This window comes from Convolutriloba macropyga, chromosome 3, assembly GCF_964194025.1.
Source record: "Convolutriloba macropyga chromosome 3, txConMacr16.3, whole genome shotgun sequence".
Lineage (NCBI taxonomy): Eukaryota > Metazoa > Xenacoelomorpha > Acoela > Convolutidae > Convolutriloba > Convolutriloba macropyga.
Window position 1 is genome coordinate 81615184 of NC_134470.1, and position 24253 is coordinate 81639436.

General features: G+C 36.7%; 1 protein-coding gene across 1 annotated transcript in view; it reads right to left on the reverse strand.

Moving 5' to 3' along the window:
• Nucleotides 1-22433, reverse strand: part of LOC142336518 (oxysterol-binding protein-related protein 9-like) — a 70680-nt gene extending 48247 nt beyond the window's left edge. Inside the window, exons 1-9 of the mRNA XM_075385420.1 lie at nucleotides 22323-22433; nucleotides 22200-22250; nucleotides 21862-21943; nucleotides 19646-19722; nucleotides 7654-7911; nucleotides 6906-6935; nucleotides 6776-6826; nucleotides 6652-6688; nucleotides 5762-6056 (exon numbers count right to left, since the gene is read on the reverse strand). Coding sequence (XP_075241535.1) covers nucleotides 5762-6056; nucleotides 6652-6688; nucleotides 6776-6826; nucleotides 6906-6935; nucleotides 7654-7911; nucleotides 19646-19722; nucleotides 21862-21943; nucleotides 22200-22250; nucleotides 22323-22427 — 986 coding nt within the window. The 5' untranslated portion in view covers nucleotides 22428-22433. The remainder of the gene's footprint in view (nucleotides 1-5761; nucleotides 6057-6651; nucleotides 6689-6775; nucleotides 6827-6905; nucleotides 6936-7653; nucleotides 7912-19645; nucleotides 19723-21861; nucleotides 21944-22199; nucleotides 22251-22322) is intronic.
• Between the last annotated feature and the right edge of the window lie 1820 nt (nucleotides 22434-24253).

Consider the following 24253-nt stretch of genomic DNA (forward strand, 5'->3'; position numbering starts at 1 on the left):
TTAATAGACCACTAGACTTTTTGGGTTTAAATTCGGTCTGTCAATTTTATGAGACACATACGCTCTCTAATGAAAAAGCCCAAAGTGCTTTTTCAAAATTAATATTCGAAATCAAAGACTTTAATACTGAAGAATTAGGGCATATACTTTTGGCTCTTCTCTGATATACATTATTGATCTTTAAATAGTACATTTTCAATATAAAGTTCATTAAGTGACTTCAGAAGTCGTTTTTTGAGTGAGGTAAGTCACGCTAGTGACCTAAAAGCAGAACAAATGACGTCACACTTGAAATTTTAACTGCAAAGCAGTAGAAGTTATTGAAATTGAAAAAGTCAATTTCAAGAAACCAGGTCGTAAGCATCATAAACTGACACGACGAATAAAAATCCCCGATGTCCCCAATAATAACCGCTATCGCTTCCGGCTATTAAAAACAGTAAAAATCAAAGCGAAAATGACTCAAAAAACCTCTCGTGAACAAAAAACCTCTCGCGAGAAAGCAAATTTCATACACCGTTTTGTTACTCAACTATAAAATAAGAGCAAAAACTCACGCGGCGAAACCAATCGGTTTCTCGTTCCAATTCCTGTTTCAGCGTGACCAAAATCAACGCTTCAATTTGACTTCAAAAATGAGAATGCATGAACAGATCAAAAAGACAGCGCCCAAAATAATTCAAATTCTTTGAATATTAAAAAAACTTTGTCCCAATACAATTCAAATTCTTTGAACTGTAAAATACACCCGGCAGATTGCAGGAAAATAGCCGCCGTTTATTCCAATAAGCATCATTGGAATTGAAAGAATAGAAGATATTGAAAAAAAAAAATTGTACAAAAACATTTTTTAAGTCCGATTTATTTTGATGGCATTTCCTAGTTGAACATACTTCTGTTTCTTAGAGGGGCTATAAGGGCTACTATCAATACCAATAAGCATTAGAGATGGTAACTAAGACTTATAGGAACGAGGTTCAAATAGCGGGCATCTAAAGTTGGGCTTTATAGGTTTATCCAGTTTCTATTTCTGATTTCAATTTTTTATACTGACTCTTCATTTTCAATTGCTTTGCTGAGCAACTGATGTTCATAATCACTTTTAGCAGAACGAGAGAAGAGAGAATCTAGCCTAGAGAAGTCAAAAGGATTTCACGCGAAATGTTGAAAAAGCGGCAAAACGAGGTAAAGCGAAACATTTTTTTGTTCGACGAAGTAAACAATGAACATAGCAGGACAAGTTCTGCCGTACAATTCAAAGAAATTACATTGACTAAACAGAAAACTAGACCTCGAACGGACCATGAATGGATTGGGAAAACCAATTAGAAAAAATCCGATCCAAAAAATCGAAAAAACAGTAAAAATCAGAGAAATTGCCGCATGTGAACAAAAAAACCACTAGCGAGAAAGCGAATATTTGTTCAAAAACCGTTTTCTCACTCTACTTGATATTAGAGCGAAATAATTTCACGCCTCAAAACCAATCGCTTTTTCTCTCCACTTCCTGTTTTGACATGACCAAAATCAGTACTCCAATTTGACTTCAATAATCATGTATATGTGTGAACAGATCTTAAAAAAAGACAGCGCCCAATACAATTCAAATTCTTTGACCTGTAAAAATTCTTTGAATTGTAAAAAAAAATAGGAGCGCTCAACATAAGCAATCTTTTTACGTAAAGCATTTTAATTTAACAAACATTAAGAGCAACAGCTCTAGACAACAAGATTCAACAAGAAAAACTGCTAAAAGCACAAAGTCAGAAGAAACAAGCAGAAAAGCAAAAAATGCGAAAACCGGACAAAATTAGCTTGAAAGAACTCAATTATCTATATCAAAAACATCTCAAAATCAAATCATTTCAATCAAAAGTCAGCAAAAACAACAAGAACAACTAATTAGAATCATAAACCTCCTACCATGTCATAAAAATTTGAAGGCGTATTTAAAAAGCAATTAAAACAACTTGAACTATAGAAAACTAGAAAACCCATGGAATTAACTCATATTACAAAAGCACATGAAGCCAAAAAAAAATTGAGCAACTAGAGTTTTGAAATGCTTGATAAAAAATAGGCAAGTCAAAATAGGCTAAGAAACTTGTCTAGTAACGAAAAGTAGGTTAAGAAACTCGTCTAGTAAAAACAACGAAAAACTGCAAAAATTAAAACGGTAAAAACGGTAAAATTTCTTAATATTTGCCAATTTTCTAAAAAAGACCGCTCACCAATACAATCGAAATCGCTATATTGCAGCTATGATTAAATGAACTACTCCTTCGCTTCCAATAACTTTCCTTAAAAGCATGGTTTTTAATTTACGGCTTCTGTAACCCAAGCGATCATCGCCAACTTAAGCAATCTTTTCACATGAAGCATTTTAATTTAACAAACAAAGCCGGTAGATTGCCGCAATAGCTGTGAACGAATAGACTTTCGTGCCGCATAATAGGGATAGAAACAAAGCTAAAAATTGAAAGTTATCGACGCCGCTCAAAAAGCTATGTAAAAAAACAATCAGCGATGACATAAAAGCTTGTTAAAATTCATTGCGTAGAAGCTTCTTCATTAGGGACCATTATTACACATAGGAACTCCTTTGACCTTAAACTAATTCAAATTAAACTTGAATTTTGAAGTGCAAAAGTCATTTCATTGAGTGAGGTAAGTCAGGTATGATCCAAATGTAATCAAGCAAATCAGCTGAAAATGTTGGCTAAAGAGAGTGAGAGATAACGTTCAAATGCCGTTAATGAGAGGAAGAAGTCACTCATAAAATAGCAGGACAAATCTTTACGTTTAATTCAAAGAATTTTCATTGACTAAACAAAAATTAGACCTAGAATGGACTATGAGTGAACAGGGAAAACCTTTTCCAAAATATATATGAACATAATGAACAAAAAACACCATCAAGAAAAAGAAAATTGGTTCAAACAAAAAATTAGGACTAAAATGAATAATGAATGGATTGGGAAAACCATTTACAAAAAAAAACCGATCCACAAAATCGAAAAAACATAACCGACTAACGTCGGGCGGATTGCTTTCAAACGACCGGCGAGCGGTTGGCTTCGTCAACAGCTAGCCACCGTTTAGTGACCTCAGGGCACTATCTCATTATGCCGTTTCTGAAGACGGAAGTCAAATGGATCAGACGAAAAATCGGCCATGCGAAAAATTGCATAAAAGACAAACAGCACTATTATATTTGCTACAAATTGCTTTTGACAGCAATTACAACGATTTCCTAAAAATTACCTGTTAGCACAATTATGATAAAAAAATATTTCAACTATAACTCATTAATAATGAGGATCAGAGATTATGACATTACGCCACATAACAGCAGCTGAAGTGCTGCATCAACAAAAAGAGAGTGTGTGTTTGTGTGAGGGAAAGAGAGAAAGCTAAAACGTGAACGAGAAAGAGAAGGAAAGGAACCCTAATCGAAAAAGAGAGAAAGAGACAGTAATATCTTCCATGATTGGATTCGACACTGCAACTTCTAGTTTTCCAACCTTGTTAATATATAAATCATATAGAAAAAAATGAAAGGCAAAATTTAACTTCGCAATAAAAAAGTTCAAAAAACCATTTTTTGTCTCGAAAGGTCTGTCAATTAACCCACCTCCGAGACTTGAAAAGTTTTGTTTGCCGGTAATGGTCGTTAAACTCAGAAAAGGACAAAATATTGAAAAATTTTGAAAATTGCAAATTTTAACAAAATCTTGCTAAAATTCAAGACATTAATATCTTAGGAACCAGTTCATTATCTCAAGAGACTATCCGGTATCCCTGTTTCAAGCCTGAAACAGTTTCACAGGCTCATAAAGATCCATACACTTGCAAAGTAAAAACTTTCCAAAACTTTGAAACGTTTAAATTTTATCCAAAAAGTTACTAAAACAGGAGTCATAAAAAACATTGATCAACACCCCGTTAACTCTAGAAATTATGCAGCAGGTTATTATCAAACATTGGAGGAGTTCCCAGGGCCTCTGTTGCCCGAAAAAATTGAAAAATGAAAAAATTGCAAATACTTTGAAAAATTTCTTAAATTCGTGAAATTAAAATCTTGAAGAACATTCCATTACATCTATAAATATTGCAGTAAAACAGTATCAAACCCTAGAGAAAGTTCCGTAGCCCTTGAAGCTAGAGAAACCTAAAACCTGACAAAAATTCCATAACTTTGAAAAAAACTGCAAGTTCTATAAAAAAAAATTGGGATCTATTCTGTTTCCCCCCCAGCTTAGTGAGCATAAATCTTTTGACCCACAGGCGCACGTGCAATTTCTTACATAGTAACGTGCTATATAACAACATAAAATTTGTAACTGGGGGTCATAAAAAAGACTGGGGGCCAAAACAGAATAGATCCAAAAATTGCAAAAACTTGTGATATTAAAGTTGAAAATTAATCCATGACCAACAAAAATTTTCCAGTAACTTAATATTAAACTCTAACGAGGCTCAAAAAATCTGAAGAATACCTATAAATGTAAAAAAAATTGGAAAAAAACTGTCAAAAACTATCAAAAATATGCTAAAATTCGTGATGTTAAAACTTTGCAAGACATTCCGTTCAAGCTAGAAATTATTCAGTAACCTTTTTTCAAACCCTAGAGGAGGTTCCTTGGCTCTTGAGGCTGAAAAAATCTAAAAACTACAAAAAATTTCAAAAAAAACTTGAAAAAAAAACAAGTTTTATCAAAAAATTGCTAATATTTGTGACATTAAAAAGTTGAAAAACTATTCCACGACCATTAAAAATTTGTCAGTAACTTATTATCAAACCTCTTAGGATGTTTCATGGCCCCTGGGTCTGGAAAGACCTGAATAAGGAAAAAAAACTTGAGAAAATTGCACGTTTTGTCAAAAAATTGCTAAAATTCGTGATGTTAAAATGTTGAAATCATTCCATTACCACTAGAAACAATGCAGTAAATTATTATCAAACCTTAGAGGAGGTTTTTTGACACCTAAGACAGATAAAAATTAAAAATTGTCAAAAATTTTCAAAAAGCTTGAAAAAAATTGCAAAAAAGTATAAATTTGCGTTTTTAGCAAGCGGTTGTTCGTCAGTAGCTAGCCACGGGAGGGGAGGGGGGGGGGGGGGGGTTGCACCAGGGGCTGATTGGCGGGCAACACTGGGTTGGGGGGCAACAGCCCCCGGGGGGACAATAGGGGGTCAACAGAGGGGGTGTCTACAACCTTTAAGAACCGCCCTTCACACAATAAGTATAAGTCTCCAAAACAGTTTGAGCTGAAACAGAGTTGAAAAGCTCTAGGAGCACTTAATGCCCGCTGGGCGCTACCTGTTTATCCCGAAGTCAAAAGCTTCGGACGAAAAATAGGTCAAGCGAAAAATCGCATAAAAAAGACTGACAGGACTAATATAATTGCTACAAACTTCTTTTGAGAGCAATTACACAGAAAATCAAAGTGAAATTGCCGCATGTGAACAAAAAACCACTAGCGATAAAGCGAGTTTTTGTTCAAAAACCGAATGTGTCAACAGATCAAAAGAACAGCGCCCCAATACAGTTCCAATTCTTTGAATTGTAATAGGAGCGCTATAATAGCCGGCTAAGAAGATGAGGGCGGCTATTAAAAAACCAAGAGAAGGCCAACAATAGCCCCAGCTATCACTTTGCGGGTATTAAAAACCAAGAGCCTAGCAGTTAAACATGACTTAGAGTTGCAAAGGATTGGTAATAACAAAACGGACTTCAACTTTCAAGGTATCACTCACATATCAGCATCGAAGAACTCATCAGAGCTTTCGTCTCCACTAGAGTAGGAGCACACAGGGGGCATCCCAACAGCAGCCATTTTGCCATTCTGCAATCCGGCAGAGAACGCGGCAGAATTGTCAATAAGAACGTCACTGGTATTCAGGACATATGGATTGTTGAGTTGAGAAGAGTCCACAGCGTCTGTTTTATCTTGAGGTGGGGTATCGTCCAGGATAGTGGACGGGCACATATCGCTATGAGTACTACTCTGACTATTGTCAGGCATGGGCAGCGTAGAGAATGAGGATATTGCTGTAAAAAAAATATTGAAATAACCATTGAACTAAGGAAAAATTATTTAGTTGAAAAGGATCTTTTCAGTTTGTGCCCGGGCATGTTGTCCACACCTCAGTTATTGATCCGTTTGCACATTATTTAGTTCGGAATTGGGTTGCTTAACATTTGTTGGCAAACTAAAGTCCGCGAACTAGTGCGTACCAAAATATTGCCGCTAAGTCATTAACAGCATGCGCTCTGAGAAGAACTAAAAAGATTATAGATTCCCGGTTGCTGATAACTCCATTTTATTCACACTTAAAGACTAACCTCAGAAGCATCAGAATGGCCTTATATCATGGTAATATTTCTAATTTAATGCATCATTCTATTTCGATTGTGATAAGGAACTATCACTACCAAACAATCTATCACAACCAAAATTCATTGTTAATATGGGGGTTCAATTCCTATTAGAATCAGATTGAGTTTTCCACTTTCCAAGGATGCTTATTTCCTAGACCACTTCTATGTAATGAATTACGCACGAAGCGTACATATTACTATAGCCCAGGAAACATAATATTAGTTAAACCTGAATTTTATGAAATGTATGCACATCACAACTTACGATATGTACTGATTCGATCTTGACTGAACACATTTTTCTGAAACAAAACAACTCAACACAAAATTTGTTAAACAATTTAGGACTCAGAAAATTTCTTCAAGTATGGGTTCAATTTTCAACTTACTTTGGCTATCTGTAGGTTAATGATGGCGTTGTTGATAGCATGAACAAACACCTGAAACAAGATCCAGATGAACTGGATTTTGAATGTGAAAATATTCAACAAATATTTAAATATCAAACCAGTGACTTACCTCACTTTGCTGAAGGAATGCATCGACTTTCTGAAAAAGGAGTCGAAACTCATCATGAGAGAATAAAACAGCAATTAAAAGAGAGGGACACGCAAAACTACAATCACCGAAAAATATTCAACGACAATAGATTTTTATGGCACTTATATACTATTACTGTTAATATCGTATTAATATCTCAGTGGTATTAATATACACCTCCAATTAACTTAATTCTCAAATTTATGATGTTCACTTAAAATAGATTTAGTTATTGTTGAGGTTTTGCAGAGCAATCATAAATTTTCTGAATGCTGTTTGCAACACCGTATGGTTTATCCGCTGAGGAAAGATCAAAAGCAACGTATAACGTTCAAAAAAAGTTTTCGACACCCACCATTGAACACGACATCTTACTCTTATAACTTGGAGCAATAGGCAGTCAAGAAATTGTCTTGGAATGGTTCACATCATACTTAGTAGACAGACAGCAACGCGTGGTTGTTCACAACTTTTCTTCCTGGAAGAAAATCAACTGTGGTGAACCCCAGGATTCAATTCCAAATTGTTTCACGCGTTTCATTTCCCGCTTCAAAAATCACTCCAATAAAATTGATTAAAAAAAAGGACTTCTCCAATACTCCCCTTCGAGTCGTAAAAAGACAGCGCCCCAATACAATTCAAATTCTTTGAATTGTAAAAAAAATACGAGCGCAATAATAGCCGGCTGAGATGAGGGCGGCTATTAATTAAAAGAGATCTGTTTGACCTTTTGAGAAAGTGCAGCGTCTGACTGTCCTTGTAGTTGGTGTTGCTTTCTAGTAATCAAGTCATTCGTTGACTTCTCAATCAACTGGTAATACTGATCTGCCTCTCGCATTTTATCCTCAAAGTTCTGTTCAGCCGCTTCCCGCCTCTTAACATGGTCCTCAACAGTTACTTCATCTGCTTCTTGGTTCCCCGCGACGACTGTAGTGTTTGAGGAAACCGGAGGCTCGTTCATTTGCAACCTGTTCAGGGTACGTTGCTAAAACATGTTTATCTGTGTCTCAGTTTAAAAGCCATATGAAACTCATAGTAAATAGCACGCCCGCTTCATCATCAAATAGCTAACCAACTCAAGCGATATTTTAATGTGGTTAAGTAAAGCGTTCAAGCGTAGCATTTAAGTTCTATCTTATGTCTCTGGTATTATAATAGCAACGTCTTATACAAATTACATTAAGCTTTGATCTCTACAGCTCTTGCCTGAGAAACTAACGATCTTGTTCGGCTGAAGCTGGCCGAGCATCTTGAACGTTTTTTTTCATTCTTCTGACTTGCATTATTTGATCGATATATTCTCATGAAACAAAACTTTTCGATCTTATAGCAGAGCATTACCAATACAGATTTAAGTCTCATCAGCTGTTACCTGAACCAAACGCCACCCTAATAAATAAATCGACTTTGACTTAGTTTTGTCTTAACGCCATTTTGTAAATGTATTTTTTGAATTTGTTTTTTTTTGATAAATTGCTCTATGACTCTACAGGGCAGCATCACACAAGCCTTAGAGGGCTTTCCGCTTTTTCTTTCTGGAGAATATCGTTGATGTCCTCCCACCTTGTTCTCAATATGTGTATTTATTCCGCTCAAGATAAATTCAACTACTAAATTTACCAACAGAACTTTCTAGAGTTGTGTACAATAGTAACTAACTCTTTGATGATAAAAAAGCAAAACAAACTTAAAAATCTAAGAAAAAATACTCAACAAAATAAACCAGAGCAGACGCTTGCAAACTGTCTAAGGGGCGTTATAAATGAATGACACCACAATTTGGTATCAAATGGATGGTATCAAATAATTAATACATGAAAAATCTCAATATGCGCTGATAAATTACTCCTAGTTGACGGGTGGGGGCACGCTGCGACGCCGCGGCAACCGGCCCGTTATATCTGGATTACGTCCCAAAGCGCCAGAGAGACATGGTCATGTCCAGATGAAACAACACAGTGTCCGCCATTTGATTTGTCTTGTTGATCGGCCTCTATAAACAGGCTATTCCAAAAAGCATTTTTACATAACTATCGAAATTTCAGATTTATCACCAATCAATAGGTATTAAAGGAGAATTTTTAAATTTTTAAAAAAAACTTTACAAGAGAATTTTCTGATCTTTTTCGGATCTGTTTGCAAATAATACTCACCCACTAAGCTTGGGGTGGGGGAGGGAACTGTGATTCTAAACAAGACCACATTCGGTTTTTAATGGCGGAGGTTTTTCGGGTATTAAGTTTACAGTAGTGTTTCAATTGAATAATCCGTGGATTGTTTTTTCCAGTAATTCTTAAGGTGTTCATACTGAAATTATGAACTGGCATAAATCGCTGGTGATAGCTAGGGAAGTAAATCAAGGGAAATTTGTTAGTTGAAAAAAATACTGAGGAAGCAGGATAGTTTTAACATATTGTGCCCGACCCTATCCTGCTTCCTCGGTATTTTAGTTCCTTTAATTTACTTCCCTAAGGATCACCAGCGATTTATGCCAGTTCATAATCTCAGTATGAACAACTTAAGAATTACTAAAAAAACAGTACACGAATTATTCAATTGAAACACTACTGTAAACCTAATACCCGAAAAACCTCCGCCATTAAAAACTGAATGTGGTATTGTTTAGAATCACAGTTCCCTCCCCCATCCCAAGCTTAGTGGGTGAATATTATTTGCAAACAGATCCCAAAAAGATAAGAAAATTCTCTTGTAAACTTTTTTAAAAGTTATAAAAATTCTCCTTTAATACCTATTGATTGGTGTTAAATCTGAAAATTCGATAGTTATGTAAAATTGCTTTTTGGACAGTTTGGAAGAGCCTGTCTATAGAGGCCGATCAACAGGACAAATCAAATAGTGGACACTATGTTGTTTCATCTGGACGCTCCATACATATGAAAGCACCGTTCGCTGGTTTAGGCTTAAAAGTATGAGAAACATATGAAAGCACTGAAAGCTTCGGTTCGAGACTAATAAGTGAAGGAATCATTTTTCTGCGATAGACCTCCCCATTTCTCACTACTCCTATATAAGCTCTCGTGACCTCATTTGAAGCCATCAGTGGACCTTTTGTCCCGCTAAACTGCAACCCCCGAAGCAGATCGCAGTAAATCTAGCACCCCTTCCCGTCAGCGATCGAGCGTATATTGTCTGACTTTAGTCAATTTTTAAAAAAAAATTAGCGATTAGTCAACTTTTTAAATTGAGTTTCGGGAATTTTTGATAAAATCTGTAAGATATTCAATATTAAAACACCCATGTAGATGTTGAAGGGTGCTTGATATGTACATGGAGTTCATCCATTTCTTGTCCTGCGCTACAAAATAGTGTAATACTTCATCTGGCTGATTAGTTTTAACATATTGCGCCCGTCCCTAATCAGCCAGATGAAGTATCACACGATTTTATAGCGCAGGACAAGAAATGGATGAACTCGATGTACATATCAAGCACCCTTCAACGTCTACATGGGTGTTTTAATATTGAATATCTTACAGATTTTATCAAAAATTCCTGAAACTCAATTTAAAAAGTTGACTATTCACTAATATTAAAAAAAATTGACTAAAGTCAGACAATATACGCTCGATCGACTGACGGGAAGGGGTGCTAGATTTACTGCGATCTGCTTCGGGGGGGGGGGGGGGGAGGGGGTTGCAGTTTAGCGGGACAATAGGTCCACTTATGGCTTCAAATGAGTTCACGAGAGCTTATATAGGAGTAGTGAGAAATGGGGTGGTCTACCGCACAGAAAAAGGATCCCTTCACTTATTAGTCTTGAACCCAAGCTTTCGGTGCTTTCATATGTTTCTCATACTTTTTAGCCTAAACCACCGAACGGTGCTTTCATATGTAGGAAGCGTTCTAGGTGTTAAATAGAGTGATTTTGGCGTAGGTTCGAGACCAGGTAGGGAGGGATCCTATATCTGTGCGGTAGACCACCCCATTTTTCACTACTTATAGGCAACTATGTTAGGATTCAAAGTGAAAAATCTAATCAATTTCCTTGCCCTTTTCATTTAAATTTTGGTCGTAAACTGCCCCCAATTGAGTTGAGGGGCTAAAAGATCTGAATTTCTCAATGTATAGTTCCCCTTACCCTAAAATACCATAATGAGGGCTAAAATACAGTGAGTGGGTGAGGTGGCTATAAAGTGAAAGACCCAAATATTCGACAAGCAAAAATCAAGAAGAATAGTGTGGTACTAATCAATAAATTGTTCTCAGATACTATCATACATGCTATCATACTATCATATCAAAGTAGTATCTGAAAGGACGCCAAAAGGTCTGAACTTGTTTGGTGGCGCCTAAGAGCAAAATTTTTAAATTTCCATTTATCATTACAGCGACGTCATATAGCGAATTTTTTCTTTCTTTCCTTCTCATCGATCAATAAACACCAAAAAAACCCAAAAAATCACTACTTATGTGAAAAGAAACAGAAAAATCCTGCAAGAAAAATTGGATCTTTTCCGTTTGTGCCCCCAGTACGTTATAAATATGACGCGCTCTTAGGGGTTGAAACAGTATGCACCCACTAAGCGGGGGGGGGGGGCACAGACGGAAAAGATCCGAAAATTCTTGTGATTAAGCTTCTAATTTGGTGTTTCACCAAAAGGAAGAAGACAGCTATGTAATATGGTAGATGAAATTATCTCATCAATTTATGCAATATGGGTTCAAGTTTACACTGTTAACAACAGACCAATTTCATGATAAGGGAAATATCCCATTTCGCAGAATATTAAAAAGTTTACGTACTCGCATAGTAAGCAATTGTTTCTACTTTTGTGACCACCATGCTACTTTTTTTAAGATTAGATGCCTTTATCGTTGATTAAGATTTGATTTATTTCCTTTTCATTAATAATATTACTAAGCAATTTACTAGTTATGTCCCTGCGGAGTGATTCACATTAAAATTTTAGTAATTCATACACATGCAACTCTTTCACTGAAAGTTGTTTATATTTTGTCTAATTTCATTGATTGAGTCCATATAGCGATCACCAAAAACAATCCTCCAAATCATTCGTGTGCGTTCAAACTTATTAATATCGGAATGTTTCCCAATCCTATTGATAAACACTCCTTATTTGAAAAAATGACATTAATTTATATAGATGATAGAGTTTTTCCATTCACAAATAACCTCAAGTACCTAATACGTTGAATAGTTTCAAAGATTTTTGTCATACGAATGGGTAACTGTCATTAATTTTGTTTATTTTGTTTAAACTTCATTCTCATTCTCTCATTTGCGCTCAAACAGATCAGTTGAAATTTAACTTAGTCAACTGCTTTTCAAATCTAAGCTCAACAAGTAAAGTACTCATTCGGGTCGCGAATAACGAATTTCAAAAGTGAAATTCTAACTCAATCTCGAAAGTTAGGCAATCGTACCGCAACTGAGCAATTCAAACAAGCAGTGGTCAATTGTGACTCAATTGACTTAATACTCAGCTAAGGAGCATAACATGGCGCAGTCAGCAACTAATTGACGAAAAATTCCCCTGCATATTGAAGTTTTTTGAGAAAAAGCAACCATAACACCTTTTTCGTTGGAGAAATGGACGCAACAATGGAAATTGGCATTGTTGGCTAAATGGATCCAATTGGAGATAATCTCAACGGACCACCTACGGCGGTCACATATCAACCCGAGCCTGTGTATGGAGAACCAGTGGAGAATCACGCTCAGTTATCTGAACGCAAAGAAAGTTACGAAACCAACAACTGAAGGTGACATGGCAAAACAGATATAAGAAGATTGACGAAATCCCCATTTTGTGCGGCGGTAAGCCTTGAGAGCGTTGCCACCAAAAGGCAACCTCGCTCCTCTACCTCTGTATTGTAACAGCGGACCGTAGGATTTTCAAAAACAAACACCCGCATTTCCTAATTGAAGAGTCAATGAAAGAACTTTGGCTCGTGATGGAGGAATCATTGATAAAAAACGGATAACTTATGACGTTTTGTTTTCTTCTCTTCAAATGAGCAAAAAGGAGAATCTGTGGAAAGTTTCTATGGGAGACTCATAGAACAGTCAGAAAATTGTAGCTAGGGAGATGAGGAAACAACACTAATTCGAGATACTTTCATTTTGAATATGCTGGACTTGGATACCCAAAAAGAACTTCCTAAAGAAACCGTGTCACTAACAAAAGCACTTGAAGCAGCTATTCACATGGAGATGGGAGCTCAATATCAGCAAAAGAGAAATCAAAATCTTAACACAAACGCCCAATCAGTAAACAGTCAACAATTTTCAAAACCGCAATCGCACTACGAACTACCAACATCAACGAAAAGAATTCACTCGCTATCCGACTGCTTCCCAAAACTACCAATATATCAGTGTTTGCGCAAATTGTGGTCAACACTGGAGTCACAGTCACTGTCAAATATGTCCCGCAAAAGGCAGGAAATGCAGCAATTGTGGAATTCTTGGTCTTAAAATGAAGAAAACCAAAGATATCGCAATCTCACATCGCAGTCTCAATGAACGAATGTCAACCAGATTGACGCGCCAACTACTTTGTGTTGATGAAGAATCTGTGATTTACATAACCAGTTATCAACAACTATACGATAAAGTATATGACTCCAACAACGACAGTGATTCTGATAACTATGTCGCTGCTATCTCTAGTGACGCAATAAATCAACTCGAACCACTTAAAGCAAAAATTCAATAAGAAAAAATCACTGCAAATTCCATGCTCGACTCTGGCAGTGTGTGTAGCATAATCACAAAAACATTGGTTAACAAAATCCTACAGATATAAAAAGACGCATGCTTTACAGTTGTTGATGTACACAAACTCATCATCGGAAGTGACCTTTTCAGTAGTCTTGGTCTGGCAGTGGTGTAGCATCAACCAAAAGGGGTAAATGTCTTAACAAAATTGATAATTCTATATGCAAAGCAAAACAGGCAAACGCGTTGCAATTTCCTCACCTTGTTTCAAGAATCGGACTATCAAAGACACATGTCGTTAAATCAAAGTTTCATCAAAAGTTTACAGCAAAGCATCAAAAAGGTCGTCGCGTCCCAATTTACTTACAACCTCGAGTTTGTGTTGAATTAGACCGATTACAGAAAGAAAAACATATCGAAAAATTATCTAGTTGCTCTGACGAAAATTTCATTTCACCCATAGTAATTACAGTGAAGAAAGATCAATCAGTAAAAATAGCATCAGATTCTGAAGTCCTCAACAAATCAATTCATAAAAATAAATATCAAATGCCCAACATTGAAATGTTAATAGATTCAATCTCACAACACCAAACCAACACACAAAACACTCAAGAAGCATAATTTCAATCAAAGACCTTGAATACGCATATAGCTAACTACAATTACACAAAGACACTGCAAAACATTGTAACTTCAATAACATTTGTGGAGAATCTACAGGTACATACAGATTTAAAACTGGATTTTATGGCTTCACAGACATGCCAGCTGAATTTAAAAAAGCAATGGACTACAATGCTTTGTATGCCCTCAAAACACATTGTTTTCTAGACGATATCATAATAGTTAGTACTTGATGAGAACCTGACCATATCAATTATGTCCACAAAGGTCTTAAAAAATTAGATGAGGATAAACTGCAAATCAATCTTCAAAAATGTCATTTTGCTAAGACAGAAATCGATTGGCTAGGTTAAAAATTCACACAAACAGGTATATCACTACTAGAAAATAAAAATGAGGATATTTTAGCTATAACACCAACAACCACACTGAAGTTAAAGATCATTCCTCGGATCAGTACCTTGAATAAACAAACTTATACCAAACTTAGCACATCTCTGTCATCCCCTTAGACCACTTTAAAAAAAGTGTTCCAAATTTCTGTGGACTGAGATACACACCAAACATTTTGACAGTATTAAAGATAAAATAGCGAAAAGCACTGAAAACTGCCATTATAATCAAAAATTGGATGTCAGCGTAAAGTGCGACGCCTCACGTTCTGGACTTGATGCAGCATTTGAGCAAAAAACTCCTGGTGGGTGGAAACCTATAGCATTCGCATCGTGTTTTCTCAATCCCACAGAAGAAAGATACAGTATATACGAATTAGAACTATTGGGAGTTGTCTGGTCAATTGATTATTTCAAACACTACTTATGGTAAAGATTTCAGTCATTACAGACCACAGAGCACTATTGTCAATACTTCAGGAACATCGCTCCAGTAAATCGGACAATAGCCGACTTTCTAGATGAATTGATCGTCTACTTCCTTATATTTATTCCATAGAACACATGCCAGGAGCAAAAAATGGGACTTGTGGATTACATCTCCCGAAAATCCTTTGGAAAAGCCAGCAAAATTTCATCATACGATGAACATTTTGTGGTGGCACCAAAATCCAAAGATTGTGATTTTAAATTTATTGAACATAAACCACTCACATTACATGAATTAAATAGCATCCTAAAGTCAAATTCGCCCATCTGAAAACCGAAAAATCGCAAATACAGAAAAAGTTAAGTGCACCGCATTTACCGTATCCTAATACTTCATTGCCAATTCCATCGCAATCTACACTACCATTTAAGTATAATATTCCTCACTGAAAAACGCCAATCGCGTCGCAAATGCCCTCTTACATTCTAAATTACAATTTGCACTAAATAATCTACCATTACATAAATTGAAATCCATTCACAAATTTACTGCAAATACATTGCAAAAGTCAGACAGTAAAGAATGCGAACAAACTGAACCAATTAAGCCCAATAAGCCCCATATTTGATACCGAATCAACTAATCACCACAAGTTCTTTAAATTGGGCGCGAAAATTCAAAATTCCTTCTATAAATACCGAACACCCAAAAATAATTCGCTTTTTGCCCAAAATTCTTCTACAATCAACTACTCTGATAATCACTCTAGAAATTCTACCTCAAAAATGCCACGAGGAAAGTCTGCAAAATCTACACCCACTAAAGCCCGAGTAATCTTCTCGGACAATTCACCCACTAATACAACGCCAGGGATAAACTCTTCCTATACGGAGAAAACACCTTTAACGAGCGCACAGAAACACGCCGGACGATCTAAGGCTTTCGGAAAAAATCAACCGCATCTTCAGCAAGAAGTTGTTGGCCATCCTAACAGGAAAGAACGTCATCCTAAAAGAAGTAAGGGACTGCGTGATTAGACATGACGGAGAGGCTCAAGGATATCAGTCCCTACATGTACTCATATTGGCGCGATATGAGTGTTCGACACCGTGTTTATGCATTGACGAGCACATAGTCATGCCAAAAGCTATCAAGGATGCCGTGCTAGAAGAAATCCACACCACCCACCCAGGGATCTTTGCCATGCTTTCTCAAAATATATGGCTCAAAATTTATGGTGGCCATTAATTCACTGAGACATACTAGCTAAGGCTAGTGAGTGCAAAGCTTGCACGGGAATTGGTAGGATCTTAAAACCAGTGATTCCGCATAGCAAATGGTCACCATTACCTAAAAGTATTGAACCAAATGACAAACTCGAACGAGTATTGAACCAAATGACAAGGTATAGAGCAATATTTCTTAACAGGCATTGATCGCTACGCAAAAAATAGAAAAAGTAAATAATGCTTCCAGTCCAAATGTAACTAAGTTTCTAAAGACATACATATATAATCACGGAGTACCTAGAACAATTAGATTACACCAAGCCAGATGTTTAACATGCGAAAAGTGTGAAGATTTTTGTTTATAAAACAATATAGAACCAAAATATGCCCCTGCATATGATCACAGGGCAATAGGCCCTGTTGAACGTCTTATTCAAACCATTATACAACAATTATCGTGTATTAAAGCCCATTTGAATAAAAAATTTAAATCTACAACATGCAATCATTCAAAAACTTAGAATAACTAAACAAAAAACAAATATAACACCATTTGAAGCACATTTTGGTAGAAAATGCAATATTCCAGCATCTAATATTACAACAAAATCAAATAGTAAAACGTTATATTATAAAAAAATAATTCATTATTCTTAGACGAAGATATGATACCAGGCCGATCGTACCTCAGATGCACCGTGGACTGATACTGGAATGTGCTCGGACGTAGAAATAGAACGAGTCATTGCGCCGCAAACGCCCGTGCACATGATGAACAACTGAAAATGAAGGACGAAGAGAACAGACTAATGTGGTCGAAGGTATTTCTCGACCTATACCACGGAGGGAAAGGAGTGTTCAAGTACAGATCGCACGAAAATTCACGCCGCAAATCAACAAAAGAAGAACTTAGACAAGCTCTATGACGCTTTGGCTCCGGTGAGCACAGTTGGAAAGTTCAGCCCGACAACCAGCATAATAAACGAGCCGAATAAACCGAAAGTACGAGTACGTAACTCGATATCGCTAAACTCGGAACGAAAAACGAGCGAGAAACAGAATCAGCCCACTAAGCTGACAGGAGACCACCGAAGATTAGCGAGAAAACCCTTGAACAAAAGATCCAGAACTAAAAAAAGGATCTTTTAAGAAAGAACCTTGGTAGCAAAAAGATGAAGCGATCAAGGAAACAGCCTGATGATTTCAGCGTAATATCATCAGTTCGTTCATGCATTTCAACAGCAAGCAATTTGGCGAGTGCTTTAAAAATGCAAATCCCCAAAAGAAATCCTAAGCACGACGAGGCATTTCTTAACCGGCCAGATTTGACTCAAACATTGCATTTCACTCCTGCCCAACCAATCGCAGCTCCACCATCACAACCATGTCAGGACCATCCGCGCCTCAAATAACACCAATACTTAGAAAAGAAAAACGCTCCACTCAACTATCAAGTAAGCGATACGTCTGATTCTGACACATCCTCAGTTAGTCGATGCAAAAAGCAGCTCAAGAAACAAAAGAAAGACTCAAGCCATCAGACACACTGAAAATCCAGGAAATAAAGGATACTCAAGGATACTTCCTGTATCTGATACAACATTTATAGGAACGGTCTCTCCAAGAAACCCTAACGAGCGTTGGACGATTGACCCCAATCCAAATCTTCCAACTGAGAGAGATGACTGTTCTTGAGGCTGAGCAACAATCTGACAATTCAGACAAACTATCTTAAAACTCAATATACTTCATATAATCATTTAATACATTAATATTTTAATACTATTTAACAGGAGAATAAGTACTAATTTTCTGATTTTATTTTATTAATCTTTGCGACTTCCTCAACAGGGGGAATGTCATACGGACTGGATATTTGTCAATAAAATATCCATTACCTTATTTAGTTCATGTTTTAGTTTTCCCATTTTCAAGGACAATTTATTTAGATCATTTCATAAAATTCATTTGAGTTGCAATTATCCTTTTTCAAGTTCCAGACAGGAAACTGTATTCACGTGTATAAACGAATCTAACTTCCTTTCTTGTGTATGAATAACTTATGATCTCTTTTAATTTCCTTTGATCTTAATTTTGTTTAAGCTTCATTCTCATTCTCTCATTTGCGCTCAAACAGATCAGTTGTAATTTAACTTAGTCAACTGCTCTTCAAATCTAAGCTCAACACGTAAAGTAGTCATTCGGGTTGCGAATAACGAATTTCAAAAGTGAAATTCTAACTCAATCTCGAAAATTAGGCAATCGCACCGCAATTGCCCAATTTAAACAAGCAGTGGTCAATTGTGACTCAATTGACTTAAAACTCAGCTAAGGAGCATAACAATTTTTATTGTTTGTTTTCAATGTGTTCCTTAACGATTGAAGTGGGTGCTCTCCACAAAACCTAAACTTTTATCAAGAAATTGATATTTCTCTTTTTCATTTTTAGCAAAACAGTTTGTCATTATTTGAGGTAAATCTAATTCTTCCTTGCCATGCCTGAACTGAATCAAAATAATTTTGCACCTCTTGTTCTTAATCATCATTGAAATTAGTGTGCAATCAATTGTCTGGGAAAAGAATAGCTTTCGTTTTTTGATAGGCATCCGGAATGTAGTTTACGTAAATTAGAAAAAAAGAATTGGCCCAAGCACTGCACCCTGAGATACACCAAACGTTGTTATTTTACCAGAAAAACGATCTATTCCGTTTGTGCCCTTCCCCAAATACAGTACGTCATGTACCTCCAGTTACAGAGCACAAGCCATTCATAGCCCCTCCACCTTAGTGGTCAGATAACCTATAGCTCCCCAATCACGGTAAATATACCATAATGGGGGTCTATAATTTCATGGGAGGCTATAATGGGAAACACCGATATTTTTACGCCCCCAGGCGCTCGTGCTATTTATATTTTTTTACATAATAACGTGCTATCTATAATTTGTAAGTGGGGGGGGGGGGCGTAAAAAAACACTGGGGAACTGGGGCGTAAAAAACACTGGGGGGGGGAACAGAATAGATCCGCAAATATGCTCCCACTGGGCTGTGGAGACAAACGGAAAAAATCCGAAAAGTCAGACAAACAATCTGCCGTACGAAAGAGCTCATAAAAAGAATGACCGACAGGAGTAATATAATTGTTAAAAACTTCGTAAGAGGTGAGACCGACAATACAAGTAAACAAAATTTTAAAGGTACAAACATAACAATTATAGACAGCTATGTTATATGGGGGGATGAAAGTTCAACCTGATCATTAAAATTGTCAGGCCACTGCATCCCTCCCTCAAGCTCCAAAGGTTCATGTTCTAGCTAGCATACACAAAACAACTTACCAGGTTGATCACTGAATGCTGAGCAATTGTATTTTGAATCAAATTCACCCACACGTTTTTGCTCTCCAAAGTTTGAGCTAAAACAATGATCACGTGCAAAATTATCTCAACCAAAATACCCTATTTTTCTAAACTCAAGGGATTCATCAGGTACATGTGGAGAAGTAAGAAACCAATTCAAAAGTGCCAAATTTTAAAACATGAAAAGTTCGTGTTTTACACAAGGGCACGTATTTCTGCATGGGCACGTATTTCTGCATAAGTCACTTAGCCCCACAGTGACTTCGATAAAATTCTCGTGACATGTACAACGAAATTATACAGTGTCCTTCTCAAAGAATAACTATATTGCTGCTACACAATAGAGGCACTCTTATAGGGTAACTAACTGGACATTTTCTAACGTTTTCATAATTGTGCAAATCTAGTTATTCTAATTGTTCCAACAATTTTTTCTTTAAATGGGGGAATGTATATGCGAGGCCTGCTTCTTTTCAGTCAAATTATGCACTTTCGTTTACGCATCCTAGTGAAAAAAGAGAAACATCATTTCTTAGGCCTTAAGAGCTAGTTACGATTTCTAATAAAAAGCTACAAACTATAGTGCGTATTGAAAAAGGTGAACTGTTTAAAAAATTATTAAAAATTACCATTGGAAAATAACGGGAAAAAGTTTGTGGGATGGGGTTGAAGACAATATTAAATTTTCATATTAATTTGATGTAATTGCAAGCGAGATTGTTATTAAGTTACATAAATATAATTGAAGTTGGTTAATTAAATTTGTTTGAGAAAAAAACAAAGAAAGGTTTCTTAAAAAAATTAATTACAAGGAAAATGAAAGAAAACATTTTTTTAACTGTTTCCGTGCTCTTTTCTTAGTTCGAAGACAAAAAACACAGAAAAAAAACAGAAAAAAAAACATTTAATTTCTTTTCTTTCTGAAATATTAAACGCCTTTTTAAACTATGTATTGCCTAATAATCATTTTCTATAATTTCAAGTATGGAAAGATTACCAAAACAGTATTACGAAAGAACGACCAAACGTTTTGATTTTTTAAGCAAAAACTTATTTTGGTGAAAAATCTATGGGAAGCCACTCTAAACCTCAAAACCCCTTCCCATGTTTTATTTGAAAATTTAATAGATTGGAATTTTACAGAGTTCACCAATTGTGATCTCTGAGACCAGAACAACAGAAAACAATGGTGAGAAAAAAGAATTTTTTTCCATTATTTTTCTGTTGATAGTTTTTGATGCTTCCGGTGGCTTAATAATTCAGGCTCAGCGTTGGTCTCCGTTTGACTCCCAGTTTTAGTAAATACAAAAAATTTGTTCACATAAGGGGAATTTGCAACAAGAAGTAGAACAGTCATTAGAGAAAAAACAAATATTATTATTGCCACCACTGCAACCGTTTCCTCAATTATTTGAGGTTGACTTTAAATAGTTTTTCCTCCAAATAACTGAAATTTGATTGAATAATCAAAATACAGAATCCATCTGCGTGTGATAAAAAATCAAACAAAAATGCAAAAAAAACTTCCATTTTTTTCTTTGAATTGTCGCGTTAAATATTGAACAGTAATTTTTTTGATTGAATAGGTTCATAATTAGTATTTTCCGAATATAGCACACATTAACTGCAAATAATTTTGATACAGTTCTAGTCAAAGAGACAAAATTTGAAATATTTGACCGCTCGAATTTTTGGTGTCTTCTTAATATTCGGTGAAAATTTTAAGGAAACATTTCAACTGGATTATTTAAGTCAAACTAATTGGTGAATAGTTCATCAGTTGTGCATCTGCTTAATAAGAAAAATACAGATGAGTAAACTGATCCCCTTACATTTATTTCAAGTTTTTCTTTGTGTTTTAAGATAAAAATTTTTAGCGACTGATTGCTCGTGCTAGCTTCAACTGAGGAACTGCTAAATGTTTAAAAAATAATTGACAATGCATGTAATTAAACATGTATGTTAAAGTCATAACAAAATTAGCGTTGTGATGTTTTTCAGTTTTCAAATTAAAGAATGTAATAAAGGTTACTCCAGAAAAGCTCGGCAAACTGACTGTCAAGAACTTCTATCAGAACAAAAACCAATTTTGACGAACTTGGGAGGTATGCTGATACATTCTGTGCTACGCACAGTCTCGCACTAGCCGTCTTGTTTTAGTTCCATGCTTGGTAAATAAAAAATTGCATCCATACCTTCAAAATAAAATATCTTCGAGTCCTCATCAGTGATTGTGAAATGTTTGCTCACATCATCATCAATTCCAATTATGGCATTCTAAAACATATACTCCAATCTCTACTATTTTCTTCGTGAGGGAAGGCTTGATACCTATTTACTGTAGCAATAATTCAACGCTTTGAAGCGGCTCCTAGAGCCTAGCATATTGCTGTGAGTTTATAACACAAATTGCTGTGAGTTTATAATACAAATTTTGCGACAATTATATACACTGCTGTGGTGTTTCATAGTTGGGTCTCATTTTCCCGTCTATTGGGTGGATCATACCAAGTTTTTTTAGACTATAAGTTACCTTTAACTTTACACAGCCTTTCCTGTTTCCACCAGCCGCATTGCTTTTTGTCTGAAATCAAATTTTTCAAGATTCCGCACTTTTGAAAACCTGATTTTGAAAACTTATCTAAAATTAGCTCACAAGATAATACGACAATATTCCAACGTCCATTTGTAGAACGCAATAGCGGTACTGCCACCCGTTAACAACATTTGTCCACTTTAGCAATGGGCCTCTTTGATGCATTAAGACCTTAAATTGAAACTAACCATTATAATTATCTCAACTGGAAACATGAATTGTCTCAACATTGGAAATCTCAATTAAAACACTAACGAGCACATTTTAAAATGCGTAGACTGCGTGCATGGCACAGCGTAGACTGCGTGCATGGCACAGCTGCAACTTCTCAGACCTGTTCTGTGAAGTGAAAGCAATCGAAATGAGAATGAATTCAAGGAACAAAACGCAACACTCTGACCTCAAGATGTTCAACGATTTCATGTCTCGTGGTAAGATCAGTAATGCTATTCGCGTTCTTTCGGATGAGCATAAAGGCAGCGTGCTCGCACCTACCGATCTCAGACGGTAGACCGGTCCTCGGGATTTTACGCGACAAACATCCTGAAGGGCAACCATTGGAGCCCAACTGCATTCAGAGCCAACATCCACGCACGCTTCCCTACCACCCAGCTGTTTTCGACAAAATCAGTGCGAGGCTTCTCCGAAGACATGCAATGAAGACTCATGGCAGTGCCGGGCCTTCAGGTCTCGATGCCGATGACTGGCGTAGACTACTTTCTGCTTTCGGGCAGACCTCCACGAACCTGTGCAAGCTTGTTGCCAAGTTTGCTAAGAGGTTGGCCACGTCCATAATACCACCAGATGATTTGATTGCATACAATGGTTGTCGACTAGTGGCTCTGGATAAATGTCCGGGTGTGAGATCTATTGGTATTGGTGAAGTAATGCGTCGCATCACCGGTCGTCTAATCGTCGACTTTATCAGACAAGATCTATCATCCCTCGATGAAAACATGCAGCTGTTCCTGGGCCAGAAATGCGGCATAGAACATGCCATATATTTGTTGCCTTACAGAATTCCTATAGCCATCCGTCTCATCTCTACATCGGTAAGTCGACCATTCTGTCTCAGGGAGGTACGACACAAGGCGATCCCCTTGCGATGGCAATGTATGGAATTGCAATCCCACCCCTAATATCAAGACTTCACAATGACTCCTTGACACAAAAATGGTATGCTGATGATGGTAGCGTCGTCGGTAAGTTGAAAAATATCAGGGCACTCTTCGACAAGCTCACCCAGCTTGGTCCCAAGTACGGATATCTTGTCAATCCTCCGAAGTGTCAGTTGATAATTAAGCCAGGAGGCGAGTGCCAAGCGTCAATTGAGCTTGCAGGCACAAATGTGGAAATCACGCAGGGCGCTCGAGTCCTGGGATCAGTAATCGGAAGCTCTGAGGCCAGTGAAAATTTCCTGAAAGATGCAAAAATTAAATACACAAAAATTTTGGACAGACTTGGTCAATTTGCTCTCACCTCTCCCCAGAATGCCTATGCATGTTTGACGAAGGGGGTTCAACAGAAGTTGAGCTTCCTCTCGCGTACTACACCCTCCATGGACGGGGTTCTGAACAAGGTAGAGGAGCGGCTTGGCCGAGTCATACCGAACATCGTCGGCACAGAAATAATCCAAGAGGAAAGAGAACTTTTTTCTCTCCCTCTCAGAATGGGTGGGCTTAACATCGCCCTCCCAGAAGATCTTCATAAAAACTTTGAGAAATCAATCGAACTCTCAACTCCGTTGGCGTCATTTAATAATGATTCATTCGAAATTTAACAATGTGAATTAGAACAAACCAAGATCAGTCTCAGACAGAAAGCAGACATGCAACGTGAACTCATCTCGAAAAAACACAGAATTGAAAACAATCTACCAGAAATGAAGTATACTATCCAGCTGGCCTCGGAGAAAGGAGCATCTAGCTGGCTTAACGCGCTTCCGTTATCAAAACATGGTTTCGACCTCACGAAGACTGAGTTCCGTGATG